Source organism: Manis javanica, chromosome 5, assembly GCF_040802235.1.
Source record: "Manis javanica isolate MJ-LG chromosome 5, MJ_LKY, whole genome shotgun sequence".
In the NCBI taxonomy this organism is placed as follows: Eukaryota; Metazoa; Chordata; class Mammalia; order Pholidota; family Manidae; genus Manis; species Manis javanica.
In genome coordinates, this window is record NC_133160.1 from 47,926,569 (window position 1) to 47,944,520 (window position 17,952).

General features: G+C 45.8%; 1 protein-coding gene across 1 annotated transcript in view; it reads left to right on the forward strand.

Moving 5' to 3' along the window:
• The first annotated feature begins 1,598 nt into the window (after positions 1-1,598).
• Positions 1,599-17,952, forward strand: part of SSTR4 (somatostatin receptor 4) — a 35,902-nt gene continuing 19,548 nt past the window's right edge. The window contains 2 exon segments of the mRNA XM_073238068.1: positions 1,599-1,665; positions 9,970-10,230. Of these exon segments, the coding sequence (XP_073094169.1) occupies positions 1,599-1,665; positions 9,970-10,230 (328 nt within the window).

Below are 17,952 nucleotides of genomic sequence, written 5' to 3' on the forward strand. Positions count from 1 at the left end.
AATCCTGAACGTCCCACAGCTGAAGCAGCTGCTCATGTACACAGCTGTCCTGAAACAGTGTGTTCAGGAGGGAATTGCTGCAGTGCTGAAACACTGAAGGCAAGTTAGGAGTAGTCTCGCTGCCATGTTTTAATTTCTGGGTCTAACAACAACACTAGTATGCAGTCACTACTCCTCTCTGTGGAAGTTCACGTCCCTTCCCCACTCACCCATTCTCCCGCTGTGATTCTGGAAGTGGTGGGGGTCCAGTAGGGCTAGCCATGGACCAGGCAGGGGAGGCGATCCTGGTGTATGACCATTGCAGGACTGCCAGGAAGCCCACCCCCCTCCACGGGGAGGATGACCATCTTAAACATACTCACCCCAGGCCAGACATCTCGCGGGATCTTGGGGACGTTCTCCCCCTAGTCTTACTGAAATGTGCATACTTTAGAGCAGGTCCACTGATCTGCATTTAGCACAGCAGAAGGTGAGACATTAATGGGATGCGTCTGGTGGACTATGGAGGAACAAGGCCACTGAATGGGGGCTTTTGCCACAGGAATAAATTAGTAAGTGTAAGTGAAACAAGCAGACCAACAACCCTGCATGTGGCAAGCTTTCTGCTGCCTGTCAAGCTCTCCCTGCTAATACTGACTCATCAGCTTCCTGTGGTAGACAGACCCAGATTCAACAGCAGCCCAGCCCAACAGCTCTTCAGACATTTCCCAACTCTATGCCAGGCAGTGTCTGCTTGCCAATGATCATGAAACGGTTTTGGCCCAGTTTCTTCTTCTGGGCCAAGTGGTCTGGTCCTGTCTAACCCTGACCTGCTTGCCTCTTCTCTGAAACACAGTGAAGTGACTTGCACCCCTTGCCTCTTGTGAGAACCAGCTGGGAACGGGGTGAAGCTGTCAGCAAACCATACAGTGGCACATGTAGAAGGACTTACTGGTCTTTTCTGTGGAGCCCAACTGAGCCAGAGGTGCATGGAGCACCATGAGGATTCTGTGCTGTCTTCCCTCTGCCCCCAGGTGCCCCAAGATCACCACAGAGCAGTTCCAGCGAGGCGTGTGGAGGCCCAGCTAAGAGGTGAGCAGTTAGGCAGACCTCTTTCTCCATCCCTTCCACAAATCAAATCCAGGCATGTCTATTTTCTTTGCTGCCTCGTCGTTGTTCAGAATTAAAGGCAGATTTGCAAACACTCTGAAGATGGCACCTGGGACATTCCAGGAAGATAAAGTTGTAAAGGAGGTTGTGTCCCTGTGTTGAGGTTTGAAGGCTCTGTGCTGCTCACAAACGTTTAGCTCGTACAAATGTTTTTTCAATAAACTATTCACAGGAAACCGGACCCTCTTTAAAATGAGAGACTGTATTTAGAGTTGCTCTTGACAAGCCAGAATCCTGAGAAACCAGACAGGGTTTCTGAATCCAGTGTCTGCTCTAGACTATGATTATGTCCTGGCTTTTCAGACTGTGGAATTTTCCAGACACATTGTGTCTACCTGGGTTCACTTTGAGTTGATCCCAAAAGAGGCAAACCCTTTTAGGATTTAGAAGGTGGGAGCCAGTGCTGTTGGCTCCCTGCCTTGGCCCCTCAGCCCTCTCCATTCCACGCGATGGCACCCTGCTGCAAGGGCCTGCGCTCCCCCGAGGGCTACCTCTGCCTCCGTGGGCAGGCCAGAGGTGCCAGGCAGCCAGCGCCCCTGAGAGCTGCCCAGGGGCAATGATGGGCAGGCCTGCAAGGCTCATCCTGGGTGCCCTATCTCAGTGGACACCCCAGCTTCCTCAGCCCTGGGAGGGGGAGCAGGCCTCTTGGTGGGTGGTCCACACTGTCCCCAGGGCTCAGCACAGGGAATGGGCCCAGAGGCCCTCAGGGGGGTCTGCTCATTAGCACCCAGGCTGGCCTTTCCTTCCCCTCCTCCCTGGAGGTGCAGCCTGGCTCACCCTCTAAACCATCTACTCCCCCAAGTCCTTATTTTGGGGCCGGCCTCAGAGGAGCCCACTCTACAGTAGGCCTTAGCTGCAGGGTCTTTATGAGGAAAAGCTTTGGGAAAAGAAGTGAAGCCGCTGCTGAAGTGACTTTCCCTCCTGGGTCTCATTGCTGCAGAACTGTCTTGTCTTAGTGCCTCAGTTCTGTACCCTAATGGCACTGCCCTTACATCACAGACAGTGGCCCCAATCCAGGAGCCTGGGGTGGAGGAGGTGGGGTCAGAGCCTGCATGGAGGGATGCCAACGGGGATCACCCTGTGAGGACCACCCAGAGCTCTGTCTGAAAACTGGCCTGGAAGCTCCCACCGGCTGCCTGCTAATCTTACTGTGACCTACAGGCACAGGGGGCCAGGAGGAGATACTGGATGGCTGTGGCCATTCTTGGAGAAATTCAAAGACACACTGAGAGCACAAGAAGGGCCAGTGGTGTCCCTTTCCTCATCAGAGGCATGTCACCATGTCCCTCCAGGCCACCCCAGTAGGCCATCATTACTGCTGGCATAAGAGACCTGGGCCCCTGTGGATAGAAACAAGGCCACCTTTTTCAGCAGGGTCCCTGGCACCACATGCAGAGAAGGTTCCCCAGCTGGTCTGTATGGAGCACCCAAGAAAAGGCAAAGCCATGGCAATGCCAAACAGGAGTCACGATCAGGTCCAGACAGTTTGGGGGCAATGATGGGCAGGCCTGCGAGGCTCATCCTGGGTGTATCTCAGTGTGCACCCCAGCTTCCCAGAGAGGAGATGCAGCCAAGGGGCAAGCCCCAGGGCCTCACCCCACACACCACACAGGACAACCCTAAAGTGAACGTGGCCAGAGGTGGCAGCACCTTGCTGAGGCCATTGCTGTGCTGCACCCAGGGTCTTGGCAGGAAGCCTCAGTCTCCTCAGGACCCAGGAGCCACAGAACTGTTTCCTGACAGCCTCCAGGGGTGTGGGGAGGCAGTGGGAGATGGCCTCCTGTCCTGGAGGCCCACAAGGTGCCTGCCAGGACTCAGATCCTCTGCAGTCACACCTTGGCCTGCTAGTCTTTGTGTACCCCTTCAGGGCCACCAGGGTGCCACAGCAGAGCCACCCTGCTTGGGAACAAATAAGTGGATTACTTATGAACACAAATCAGAGCATTCTAAATTTCATTCTTCACTGACATTTGAGCACCTATTCATGCCAGATGTTGCAGCAAACACTTCAGGGGTATGTTGTATTATTTAACTGGATCTTTCCCACCCTGTGAAATAAGAGTCATCCCACTTTGCAGATAAGGGAATAAGTCCCCGTGGTGATGGGATGGGTCCATGTTTAGGCAGCTGGTGTCTATGCCAGGGATTGCTAGAGGACCTGATTCTTTCCACCACTTTCCAACTTGCACTTTCAAAAAAGCCCAATTGATACTTTCACATTTCATCATTCTTAAGAATGATAAGGAATATCACCTATGATTCTATGAAAAAAGGAAATCAGTATGTTCTTGAGCAAAGTCACTGGGTTCTATCATGAATGAGAAGGTTTTCCTAAAGCAGGCAGAGTCAGCAGCCTTTTAGAACAAGGGTTAGAGCCTCAGTCACAACTGTTTCTGGTCACCAAATGCCACGCATTATTTCCTGTCTGCAAAGGAAGCAACAGCTGAGCTCCATGATCTTCAAACCTTCTGCCAGGCTGCCTGTGTCTTTTGAATACCTAAACTTAACAGTTGAACTAAGCCAGAATAGGGAATGAAAAGTAGCAAGTAGTAAGTCTCCTTCCTTCCTTGCTTCCCAACCATACCTCTTGTCTCTCCTCCACAGTGCCATACAAATGGTAAGAAGGAATCACTTATCATACAATTAGCCCTACTTCAGAGGCCAGGCACAGGGCTCAGGCTGAGACAGACCCTCCTGCTGCTTCAGGAAGAGGCAGGGTGATGGTGATGGTGAGGCTCCACATTTGATTCCTGTGAAAGGAATATACACAGTGAAGGAGAATCTCAGGTTAGTTGCAGATGACAAGGACTTACTCATAACTTCCTATTTAATTGTTTGTGTTTTAAATGATTGCTTTTAGGTTAGAACTTTTTAGCTTAGCTAGTTCCTAGTTCTGCTTTGTAAAGTCACAATTGGAAAGATCTCAGTGTCTGTCAGGGAGCCACACTTCCTGAAACCCCCAGGAGGGCAGGCAGCTGGAGGATCTCCTCCTCTAGGAGCAGGACTTCCAGCTGTAAGCCCCCTGGTCTAGGAGTGGCAGATGGCAAACTGGGAGCCAGCCTTTCCAAAGCCATGCTACAAAGTGATGCCCTTGATCTGTGCACCCTCTAATCCAGAAATGAGAAAGAAGCACCCCACTCCCTACTGACAATTCCATTCAAATGAAGTCAGGAGGAACCAGAGCATGTAACAAGTTTTTTACTGGACCATTAGCAAGATGACTAATATATAGAGTTAGCAAGTGGATAAGAAACATTTGCTCTCACACTACACTGGCAAAAGTGGTACCTGTTAAAGAAATTTGGGGGCAATTTGGTAATATCCATTCAAATTTAAAATGCACATATACTTGGATCCAGATATTCCACCGTGGTATTTCTATACTCTAAGAATACTTAAAGATAAATAAGGAAGTGGTGAATGTAACTGTAAAAAATATAAAAAATTGGAACTCACAATCAACAGCGAATAGTTAGATTATGGAACAGATGCTATAGAATAATATGCATCTATTAAAAAGAATGGTGATCCCATATCACCACAATGGAAGGAACTAAGATTAACTGAGTGAAAAACAGTAAGTGTAAAATGATGCATTTGGTATAAGAATCCTTCAAGCCAAATTAATCAACCAATAGGTCAACACACAAACCATTTGACTCGCATTCAAATGAAATAATAATAGACAAGGACAGACAGCCAATGGGTTTGTTGTAGTCAAATAGCATCATCTTATTGGGTTATTATCATAATCCTTAATTACTGATATTCAACCCACACCACAATATAGAAATTCCATTTTATTGCACTTTGTAGTTTACAAGGCATTTTCACAGCCTTCACTCATGCGTTTGGTGGGAACAGGCTCTGAAGGCAGAGGCATTCTTCACAGCACATGGAGGAGGAATGGGTTCAGGATCCAGACCCAGCCCCTATGGTATCTTAGACATGTTCCTTTGTTCCAAGAAAAGTAGCATGTGCCACTTTGCAGTGCAGCGCTATTTTGGCTGAGCACAGAGGAGATGATGCGGAGCCCAGCATCCCAGCTGCCAAGCCTGAACACATTCATTCTAACTCGACGGACCCTGAACAGCCTCTCTGGGATTTGGCTCAGTTTGCTGACATCAGAAAATGCAGTGTTGCCCAAGTCCTTGGGGACTTGTATTCACAGATGGAAAGGAAGATGGATGCCCCTCCACTTACAGTGAAAGAAACTGCATTTCTCAGGGCCATTAGATTCTGTTTCAGTATCTTGCCAGACACTTGGTTTATATAAACTAATAGTCTTATGATAAAAGTCACTTTCCCATTAAAAGTTACTAACTATGTCATATCACAGTAATAGACACACTTTAGCTTTGACTGGGATACTTTCAGAAATAATTTCAGTAACTCTTTTTAAAGTTGGGATTCCCCCAGCTGACCAATAAACCTCCTACTCCTTTCCTTCCATGTATTCCACATACATGACTTTCATTTTCTGGCTGTTGCATGCTACACATGTAACCAAACAATCGCCATTTCAAGCTCATATGCCATCCATGATATCCTGATATTTCAGTCTTTTGACAAAACATCACCAGTATCTTTAGTAAATGGTTACCATAGTGACTGAAATAGGAAATACAACTTTTCTTGCACTCCCAAGATGTTTACAATGAATGTTGTACCTGAGTCATAATTCCAGAAACTTTCATTAAGATTGAAAGTAGATTGTTAGCCTTTAATCCATTTTCCCATTTTTCCAGCTGTCTCCTATTCTTCCCAGAAGAGGAGAGCTCTAGTTTTCTTTTTAAATGCCTTGAACATTTGGTTCCTGTACACAAGAACCAGTGTGTATTCCCGTTGGGCTTTACCCAATGTGTAACAGCATTAAGACCTGTCATGTGGGCAGTGCTATCCCATCCACATGTCCTTCCCTGTCCAGGCCACTTGGCCCCATTGCCTGCACCACAGTTTCCATTTGCATTTCTGTCATTACTCAGCTTCCAAGCCTTCAAAATCCTTATACTTTTGCCTCTCTGGTCACATACCATTAACAAAGAAAGTGAGAAAACATGGGCGAATGAGTAATGCTCAGTAATAATACATACATGCACACATGTGGTAAGTTTTGCTGCCTCAGAAGATGCAAATGCATATTAAATCATATTATATTCCATGAGCAAAGAATTAGAATGTGCTTGAGTGTTTTCCCAATTCATTAGCCCATTTTTATTTGGCTGGCTGTCTTTTTCTATACAAGTTCTATGTATATTCTTGATATGTGTCCTCAAAACAGTATGAAGGAGGTACAAGGAGAAACAAGAAGAACAATGATAGAGATTAGGGAGTCCAGAAACTCACCTGCTTGATTTACACCAAAGGGACCACTGAAAGGCACTGGGGAAGGGTGGTGTGTACAATAAAGTGCTGGGACAATTGGTCCTCCACGTGGAACAATTAACCCCAACCCCTACTTCACATCATACACAGAAATCATTACCAGATAGATTTATATTATAGATTGAAATGAGAAAGGTAAAATGATAAACCTTTGAGAAGAAAACAGGTGGATATTTTTATGACCTGAAGGGCAACTTTCAAAAACAGTATACAAAAGCAATAACCTCAATACTAAAGACTAAGAAAAATAAGTGATCTTAAAAAAAGAACGTCTCATCAAAACATGTCATCAAGGGAGTGAAAATGAAATACATAGACTTGGATAAGAAGTTTGCAATGCATGTAATACGTCTATTATCAAAGCTAGCTTAAAGCCTTCTTGGAATAAAACAGGAAAACAAAGAATATGTAGCATTTACTGAGCACATATTGTGTGTTTGACATGGTGCACAGTGCTCTCCCCATCCTTATCTGATTAAACCCTCATGAGAACCTTGGATGATAGGTGTCATGACTCCAGGTTTCACAGGGGCTGTACAAGAGGGGCGAGGTAACTTCCCCAAGCTCACACATGCAAGTGCAGAGGCAGGAGTCAGACACGGTCCTCGGTCCCTGTGTGGCTATCAGCCGGTGCGTCGCACCCCCATCCTTTCTCTCCTCCCTCCATTTCCTTTCCTTCCTTCCCTCCACCCACACACACATCCACCATCCATCTCCCTTCCTTCTTTTATTCTGTTCATCCATTTTAGTGTAAGCCCTTAAAGTCTGATATAATGCGCTGCTTTGACGTCTGGTGAAATTGGGAGGACCTCAAGTAGGCAAGCCACTGTTCCTCTCCCTACTGTGCGCCTGTGGATAAGGTGTCCCAGCCAAACAGTCCTCTTTGTCAAGAACAGGTGCACGTCCTGCTCATCGCTGAGTAGCAGTTTCAGTCCTCTGTCAGCCCATGGAATTATTTGAGAAAAGTCATCTGGGTCCCTACCATCAAGAAGATGTTCATAAAGTGCTAAGCATCCCTCTCCTAAAGGAAGGACAGCACAGAGCACCACACAGGAACAGCAAACAATGCCTCAGGCATTGAAGAACTGAAGAATTACTCCCGACCAATCCCTGAACAGGTTCCTCCTCAAGGTCCCTTTAAGGAAAGATTGCTGAAAACCTGGGATCCCACTGGAGCCTCCACTCTAGAACTAGTCCTGGTGCAGCCAAGTCAGTGGGTGAGCAGATAGACATGGAAGGATGAGGGGCAGCGGTGGGCTGATGTTCTACCTGTCTGCCCTCCTCTGCTCCCAGCTGCTGGGACGTTATGCCCACCTGGCTTCTTATATCTGTTTAGCCCCAGTTTTGGACCTTGAGAAAGTCATGTTCCAGCTTACTATTCCACTAAGGTCTTAAAGCCCAAACTTTGTCTTTTCTATTCTAAGCAATGGAAAACTTAAGGAAAAACTCTCAAGAGAAAAATACTTCACAACACCCAAAACTGTAAATATGAAAACTCTGGTAGAGCAAACTACTTTTAAAGTTGCCCAGATTTTACAAGACATCTAATTCCATGGCAAGCTCTGGCAATCATCATGCCATCCCAGGATTTTGTAGATGGGAAGGTGTCAGTGGTCATCAGTCTCAGGGTTGTCAGTCCTTGACGCACAAGTTCCATGGAGGAAAAAGTTCTCCAGTGGATGCTAATGTCGAGGCAGGGTTGAAAACACAGGGTATACCAAGTATCCGTGAATACAGGGGAAGCCAGAAAGATTCAGACACTCCAGCAAAAAGTGAATAAGTGGCCCACAGTCATCCAGGAAGAAACTTGTGATGAATTACCCAGGGCAGCATTTTCTCTACTGCACAAAATTTCATAGCTCTGCTATAGGTGGGTAGTAAAGAACACTGGTGGAATTCATCTTCTTAGGAGGCTGACTGTCTATCACTTGGCCAGAAAAGCCTATGAATTTCCAGGGTAAATTTATACCAGGTACAAACTCTTCAGCAATAAAGTCACAAGAGAGTATGAGTCACATGAAAGAGATGTGATTCTAACCTACTCCCCTGATGGTACAGAGAAAAGAATATTTATTGTTTTGTTTTTTTGCCTCTCCTCAGTCTACAAAAAAAATTAGGATGGCTTGCAACCAGGACACTTACATACTTACAATATTTTTAGGTAAGACGTGCTGAAATGGAAACAGATGAAGAATCAGGAGCAGGAAAAACAATTTTAAGGATAAAAAGAAAATGCATACACAGTGATACTGAAATGAGCAATGAGGCATTGTGGTTTTCTAAGACTGGAGAACATAATGCTATTATGGAGTTTAATTAAATTAATCATGAAATATCAATACACTGTATTACCATGCAATCATTAAAAAACAATGTGAATCTGTGTAATGATACACAGTAACCTCCAAGAGGAACCGAGCAAATGGAAGCTCAGACCCCATCACACAAGCGGCCACCCTCCGGAGAGGAGCCAGAAACAGGCTGCCCTGAGGAGGGTCACGGGATGGATAGGCACAGGTGGGACTGACTCTTCTGTTCTGCTGGAATCTTTTGCACTGCATGTATTTCATCCTCCCAAATAAATAAAATGACACTAGGACTATCATTTGAAAGGATCTATAACTTTAAGAGAAGTAGCAATTCAAGATTAAGGAAAGGAAAACCCTAATTGCTCAGAACCAAATTTCAGTACTGTCCTGACCTGTGTGGAAAAGGACGGGAAGGGAATGGTTGAACTCATGAGAAGCCCCTGAGCATTTTGGAGTGACTTCTCCAGCCTGGGGCCTCTCGGGCTCGGATGGACATTCAGGCTGTGTGGGTAGAACTATCCCCCAGACACTAGCCAGAACCTGTGACCCCAGCATGACCTCCTACTTGGGACACTTTCTCCCTCGGGCCAGGAGCCAGAGTCCTCACAGGGCCCGCTCTGCTAGGCCAGTGCCCAGAGACACTGGGTGAGGGTAACAAGGCCTCCCGCAGCCGCCCGCAACCGCCCCCAGGGACGCACCTCCCTCCGGGCTTTGCTGCTGGTGAAGCCCCGGCTCAGCCTCTGTGACCGCCCGTGTTGTCGTGGTGGTGACAGGTAACGCTGCCTTGATTATGAGCGAGCCCCTTCCTGGGGAAAAATGCTCTTTGTATTTTTGTGCAGGGTACGTCTTTGAAAGGTCCTGAACTATGAAAACTTCCAGCAGTGACCCGTCCAGTCATGCCATATAAGTAAACTCTGGCATCTGCCGCTTGAACCAGTTCTGCATACCCTAAATGTGCCGTGATAACTTGGGGGATATCCATGTCTCTCTTTTCCTCTGACGTTTCCCCCTTTTAGTTTCTGCACAGAAGGTGACAGACATGCCTCCTCCATACTGAAGGAGGCATGCGACCCAGGGAAAGGATTGGTCTGCAAGACACGCTAGTTGCCTGATTTTCTTGCCTAAGGTCTAAGAACGTGGAGCTTGCACCCGGCACCAAGGACATGGAGAGCTACTGTGCAGACTGTCCCAGCCATCCAGGAAGACGACGGGAAGTGCGGGCCTTGGGGAGGAAGGCAGACAGTCCTTGGCAGTGGGAAATCCAAGAAGGTGCCAGAGCAGGAGGACTGCACAGGAGTGGCCCAGAGAGCTAAAGCCAGGCTCCAGAATGAGAGGGCAGACTTCCTCCCCCAGTCACCCCTGCCCCCCAGCCCTGGTGAGGCCTCAGGTAACCCATGGATGGATGGTGGTTCAAACTGGTTTAGTGGGGGCAGGGTTCTGGGTCAGAATGATGTGATTTAAGGAAATATAGATAAATGTACTTCTTGCATACCTGAGCATGTGGGCTTCAAATCCTGTCAGCCACTCATAACTTCCCAAAACCTGTTTCAGAACAAGTCTGATAACCTTTTGTACACTTATCCTGACTAAGTAGAATTTAAAAAAGAGAGAGGCTTTGAAAGTGAGTCAGTCCTCTCTTGCCTTGCGCCTGTTTTCCCAGTGAAAAAGTCTATGTGGGGCAAGTCCCTGTTCCTGCTCTTGTCAGGGGCTGCCTGGCTTTCTCCTGCTTGCCTGCTTTTTAGGAAAGGATCAAAAGCTGGGTCAGAAAAGGTGAAGGAGAGGCTTTGAGTGGCAGAGGGACAGGGCCCTGGCTCACCTGTCATGTGTCCCCTCCTGGGCACTGCTGACGTGGGAGGCTTGGAGGATGGAAGGGGCTGTGTTTCTGACTTCCCACCAATGCATGTTACCTGCTGGGGCCACATCAATCCTCATGGAAGAAACTGTGGGCCTCTGGATAAATCTACGTGCCCAAGAAATCTGAGGGCACTTCTGGGGACTTGTGAAGTGCACTTACATGTAGAGGAAAACCCAGCATTTCTCAGTGGTGAACAAAACAGACATCTCTCATTGCACATGAGGAAGGAGCTGAATAAGGTAACAGAGAGTGACTTTCAGGGGCCAGAGGGGTCCTACCCACAACTCTGGACAGTTCTTAGGAGAAACCAGTCTGCACATTGAATAAACTGCTCTAAGATGACAGCTGCAGGCAAGGCGAAGCCTCCTCATTGTCATCTGTCTTTGCAGAAGCAATGTGACAAGAAGCGGACAAGCTGAGAACAGTGGAGATGGGAAAGGAATTGCAGCCTCACTAACCAAAACAGAGAGTCTGCCATAAACTCCAAAAAATGACTTTACAGAAGTAAATGCCATATGCAGACTCTGGTGAAGCGAGGATGTGGGAGGGAGGTGGGTTCTGGAACAAGTCACTCTGTACTTCTGCCTTGCAGGCTAATGGGGTTAACAATGGCCATTTTTCACTTCCCCTTCAAAGAAACTGCCTGTGAGCCACTACCTGGCCCATGACCCACCTCTGCAGAGCTGACGTATAGGGCCTGGGTCAGGCTGCTGCTGAAGTGCAGAGCAGGCACCATCTCCCACCACCCCGCTGCCCCGGCCATCCCACCCCCATCCAACCTTCTACCAGGGCGCAGGACATGGGATCACATCCTGTGGGCTGAAATCACCTAAAAATACATTTTATTTACATGTACGTGGTTGGGTTTCTTTATCTAATTGACAAATAAATTCTCATAAAACATGAATGTTGGTAAAATTGGGAAGTCAAGCAAAATGGGCCCATATCTCATATGCCCACAATCAGATGGGGCTGAAGAGCAACTCCCTTTTTAGATAGGCAATAGCTCATCCACTGGCCATGGTCCCCACCACTCCCTGTTGCCTGACTGGCATGGTTCACTCTTCTCACTTATACTACTGCCTGACCCCTGTGGTTCTGGGTCAGGCCTATGGGAGAATGGAATTGGTAACTGTGCAAGACTAGGCTTTGTTGTGATGTGGCTGGGTGCACTTAATCACTCTGAACAGCAGGCTCCTCATCTTTAATAGGAGTCCTGATACCATCTACTGGGACCTCCCAGGCCAGTGGTGAGACTAGCTAGAAGGATGTTTGAAAAGGTTTTTGAGGGTTACAAACAGAAGATAGGTCTGGAGCAGAGGGCTAAGTGCCATCTACCATCTCCTATTAGTTGTTCCTGGGAATGAGTCTTTTCTCCCAGTAAAATGTTGTATATGTCCCCACAGACATACCAAGTGGCCTGGAACAGACCCAAATAGGGCCACAGCCTAAATCCTTGGGGAGATGCTTCAGCAGAAGTGCCAGGAAACAGCTCTCTGACACTTCGGTGTAAGGCTTTTTCTGCCCTGCCCCACAGTCCTTTACACCAACTACCTCTTCTTAGGGGATGAATGGGGATCCGCTGATCTGTAACTTCCATTGCTATTTGGCTTCACAAACTATGGCTCTCTTACATCAAACTTCTTGAAGGCTAGCCTAGCACACACTGGGATTCTGAAGAATTTTCCCAAATTGATTTTCTCAAAGGAAAATGCTGAAGCTTCCGTTAAATGGGTTCTAACTTGCACAGCCTGGGCAATGATGCCCTGACAGTGACTGGGACAGGCAGGTGTCCCCCAACACCAGCCATCTGTCCCTCATACCACAGTACATTAACAGTTTGATCTAACCCCACCATTGGATCACCGCAGGAGAAATACTTTGAGAAATAAATGCATAACAGCTCTTCCCCCAAACCCCACCCAGTCCAGGGAAAAGGTCAACAGCAGTCAGAGCAACCCTAGCTGACAATGCCAGTTTTTCTGATGCAGTTAGAGAAGGTAGCAGGCCTGGGAGTTGGGAGAACATCATTAGCCATCATGCAGAGAGGCCAGTACCCTCTAAGTCCCGGGTGCTCTGTGCTCCTGGAGGAAGGGATGTGGTGACTCACTTTGAAAGCTGCTCCATGAGCTCTATCTTGGTATCTCTATCTCTGTAGCATGAATTCCATCTAACATATATCAGTACGTTTATTCAGTACACAAGTGTTGAGACAAATACAGATACCTTCTTAGCTCTTGCTGTCCCATGACATCCAGAAAGAGTTAATTCAACCTTCCCTTTTCTGATCTGTGAAAATTTCTACGAATCAGTGTCCTCCCAGTAGAATTCAATTTTGGGGTGATTATTTCCCAATTCTCACTCTTTTCACATCACGGGAAAACTCAATCTGCACACATCCACACATACACCACACACCTGAATGTTGTGGGGCATTTTAATAAGTGTCTTGGAGACAAAAGGATTCACGCAGAGAAGCAGTGGGCCCACTGATGGTCCTGCTCCAGTCCTCTACCACCTGCACTACCTGCTGGCCGAGCTGCTGAGGCTTTCTCTGTCCGTTCTCTTTCTCCTTAGCTCTCCTGGTATTTCTGGATTCCTTTTCAGTTCTAATGTTGAATAGATTAAGCCAACCACTGTCCCTGTGGCCCTGGCTGGCTACTCCCTCCTTTTCTGTCACCAGGAGCCCACCAGGAATTTTCTTCCAAACAAAAGTAATTTCCTTCCGATGAGGAATTATGGTTCAGGCTCTCAGAATAATACTGCCCAGCACCCACCCCACCCTGCACTGGGAACACTCCTTTCCACATACTCCCCACTTTTTCCTACTCTTTGAACATGCTGCTAGTTGTTATAAATTTTGGTTTTCAGAACACAGAAAGCTTAAAATGACAGCTTTGCTTTGTCCTGGAAATGAAAATGGAGTATTTCTCTTCTACCTGTGCATACTACCAGATTTCTAGCTGCAGTTGAAACCAGGAAGTAGACTATATAAATCTTTCACAAAAGTGGAGGCAACTGTTCTGTCAAAATGTATCACATATTTGGAGAACTTTAATGGTCCATTTCTTAGTTTGGGCCTCCCCCCAAGTGGCCTCTAAGACAAGGACATGGGGGTCCAGGTGGTTTTTATCTGTGAGGTGACCCCAGAGGCTCACTGAGAGCTTGAAGAGTGAGATGGCACAGATGGCTGGGGAGGGTCATCCTGGGGACCAGCGGACTTGGCCGCTGGTAAAAGGAGAGGTGGTGGACACTCCCTGGGGAAAGATGTCGGGAGCAGAGGCATCAGCCCTACACAGCTTGTTAGGATCGGCTAGTGACCTACACAGCAGACCCAGGGGATACAGGCTAGACCCCATCTCCACCTACTCCTAAGAACTAAGGTGACTTTTCCCTCCCATGTGCACACTGTATATCTTATCTGCTTCCTCCAGAAAGTCTATGCAGTTTGTGCTTTCCCTATTTGAGAAGAAAACCAAGTACATGGAGAGTTTAAGCACCATGCCATGACTGTGCAGCTGACCATCAGCAGCCCCAGGGCTTCATTCTTGCATCTGATGCTATAGGACATGGTCTTCAAAGATGTGCTCCCAGTTCCCTCCCTATAAGCTCATGCTGCTTCACATATCAGGGCTTGCTGTCTGTGTCCCACACCCTGAATCTGGGCTGGCATTTGACTGCTGTGACCAACACAGTGTGGCAGGACAGTACCATCCCAGTCCTGGGACTAGCTTTATGGAGCTTGCAGCTTCCAATTATTCTCTTGAAGTCAGCCACCATGAAGAGGTGCGCCACCCTGAGACCATCATGCTTTGTGGAAGCTCAATGTAGCCACATGAAAAAGCCACGTGGGACAGCTCCAAGATTTGAGTCATGTGAGTGGAACTCCTTGGGCCTCCCAGCCACCCCAGAAGACAGCCCCCATGAGAAATGGAGGTGCTCTGCTGAGACAAGTCAGCCCACAGTACCATGAAAAATAACAAATCATTTCCATGTTTAAGCCACAATATTTTGACAAGGTTTATATGTACAACAGCTACCAGAAATAAAGGCCAAATACTACTTTTTCTGCAGCCGCTATCTATTTGTATGTAAATAAAATCATTATTTAAAACCTTTAAAAAAAGAGTTAATAAAGAGATCTGATAGGAAAATCTTAAGATTTCTCCAAGCCATCTTTGGGAAAGTATTTCACTGTAGCTGAGGGACAGGCAGCAATCTGTGCAGTGATGCTACAAATGAGAATGTGACAGGAGTGAGCCCAGGCTGGCTCCTCAGTGTGCATTTGATAGTGGACTTGCCTTGCTCTGTCTCCACTTGGAGGTATTCAATCAGGGATGGGAGTAAAAACTACAAAACGAGTTCCTCTGGGTCCCACTGACAACACAGTGTAAGAGACCTGAAGAGACAGATTGTGAGCTGCTCCGTCAGCAGTTTTGAGGGTACTAGGAAAGGCAAGTGGTCCAGAGAGGAAGAGGAGGCAGGATCCTGTGCTCACGACCTAGCTGAGAAGAAAAAACTAGCATGAGACAAAATTAGACAGCTCACGAACAACACAGAGAACTACCGACTTCAGACTTACTATACAGCTACAGTAATCAAGACAGCATGGTATTGGCAGAAGACTAGACAAATGGATTAACAGAACAGAACAAAGACCCCAGAAACAGACCCACATAAACATAGTCAACTGACCTTTGACAAAGGAGTAAGTACAATACAATTGAGAAAGGACAGTCTTTCCAACAAGTGGTGCTGGAATGACTGGACAGGCACACGCAAAACAATGAATCTAGACATGGACCTCATGCCTTTCACATAAGTTAACTCAAAATGGATCATAGATCTAAATGTAAGACACAAACCATAAAACTCTTAGATGACATAGGAGAAAATAAGTGAACTTGCATTTGGTGATTCCTTTTTAGATACAGCACCAAAGTCATGAACTATGGAAGAAAAAATAATAAATTGAACTTCATTAAAATTAAAAACTTCTGCTCTGCAGGAGACTGTTAAAAGAATGAAAAGACAAGTCACAGACCAGAAGAAAATATTTGCAAAACAAATATCTAATCAAGAACAGGTATCCAGAACATATAAGGAACTCCTAGAACTCAACAGCAGGGAAGCTAACTAAAAATGGACAAAAGATCTGAACAGTCATGCAGCAAAGAAGATATACAATTGGCAAGTAAAGATATGAGAAAGATGTTCCACACCATATGTCACTAGGGAATTGCAAATAAAAACTGCGATGAGATACCACCATATATCTATATTCAGAACACTGATATAACACCAAATGCTGACAAGGATGTGGAGCAATAGCAACTCTCATTCATTGCTGGTGGGAAAGCAAAATGATACAGCCAGTCTGGAAGCCAGTTTAAAGGTTTCTTACAAAATTAAGTATACTGTTTCCATACAATTCAGCAACCCCATTTCTCAATATTTATACAAAGGAGCTGAAAGCTCATGTCTACATAAAAAATGCATATGAATATTACAGCAGCTCTATTCATAATTGCTGAGATATGGAAGCAACCAAAATGTCCTTCAATGAGTTAATGGATAAACAAACTGTGGTGCATGCAGGCAATGTAATATTATTTGGTGATAAAAAGAAATGAGCTACCAAACTATGAAAAGACATGGAGGAACAATAAATATATATTGCAAAGTGAAAGAATCCAATTTGAAAAGGGTACATCTTGTTTGATTCTAACTACATGACATTCTGGAATAGAAAAAACTATTGAGCCAGTAAAAAGATTCACGGTCATCAAGGGTTTATGGGGAAAGGAAGGAGGGATTAATAGGTGGAGCAGGGGATTTTTGGGCCAGTCCTATTCTCTGTGCTGCTATAATAATGGATACATATCATCATGTATTTTTGTATTTCAAAACTCATAGAAGACTGAAAGTGAACCCTAAGGGAAACTATGGGCTTTATCTAATAATAATGCATCACTATTAGCTCATCAGTTGTAAAAAATGTACCACACCAACGGCAGATGTTAATAACAGGGAAACCCAGGGTGTAGGGGAGGAGGGAGCATGTTGGAACTCTCTAAATTTTCTGCTTATTTTTCTGTAAACCAAAAATATCTCAAAAAAAGGCTACTAATTTTACACAAAAAAAATCAATAGATGCAGATATGCACATAGAGATAAAAGATGTACACCACACTCTCAGTGGTGGGCTTACTATATTGATTTTCTTCTCTTCCTCTATTTGCATTGCCTGTTTTCCTGCAATAAACACAAAATAAATTAGGGAACAGGTATGAAAGTGTCCTTGCCTGACTTACAAAAAGAGGAGAAGGAGCTATGAATGGGTATACTGAGATGGCTTCCAGGAAAAACTGGAACTTTTAATGAGAGGAAGTATATAAACATCATGTTTGGGAAGAAAACTGGGGTAAGAAAGGAAGCATTCAAGCAATCCATCCGTAATTAAATTCAAATGTATAAAATGAGAATAAATACCATGTTTATAGGAAAGTATATTCTAAAAATTATTAAAAACCTCTGTCCATTTCCTCTTGCAAGTTCACATCATTTCTTCAACACCCCCATTCCAGCTTCACCAGAGAAGCATGGTGCTCCCTCTTCTTCCAAAAGCTGAGCCAAGGCATGGGAGGCTGGGGTGCCTGAGGCCACACAGCACACTGACCCATGTCCAGTCTGCCTGGACTTAACGCTGTTCGTGAAGTAGCACGGCATGTAATTAGCTGACACTTCTGTCTTGGACAACACAATTGACCCCATATAAGGAAACTGTCTGTAAACAAAATCTGAATTTCATGTGTGCAATTCATTCAAACTGCAAAATGATTTAGTTAAAAAAGTTTCATTTGATCCTTAATCAGTATATCTAGGATTATTAAATTCTTCCAAGAATGGATTTTGGAGAAAGAAGGACCAAATTAAGAAAAGAACTAGAGCATCAAAGGACATATTTGTCCGCTCTGTGTTCATCCCCAGAGGCAGGGCCATGAGCAAGTAGACAAGGTTCCTGCTGTCACAGAGCCAGTAAACCCCCAATTACCCAGCTAATTATCTAGTGCTGAGTCGTCCAATAAAATAGAATAAAAGGTGCTGGCTTGGATGGACAAACTGAAACTTATCAGTGAGCCTGTGGCAGAGCTAGCAAGGGGTTGAGAGATAAACAATAAGGCTTAGGAGGTAGGCAAGGTCTTGCAGGTCATGGTGAGCATTGAGATGATGCTCTCAGACCCATGGGGGAGC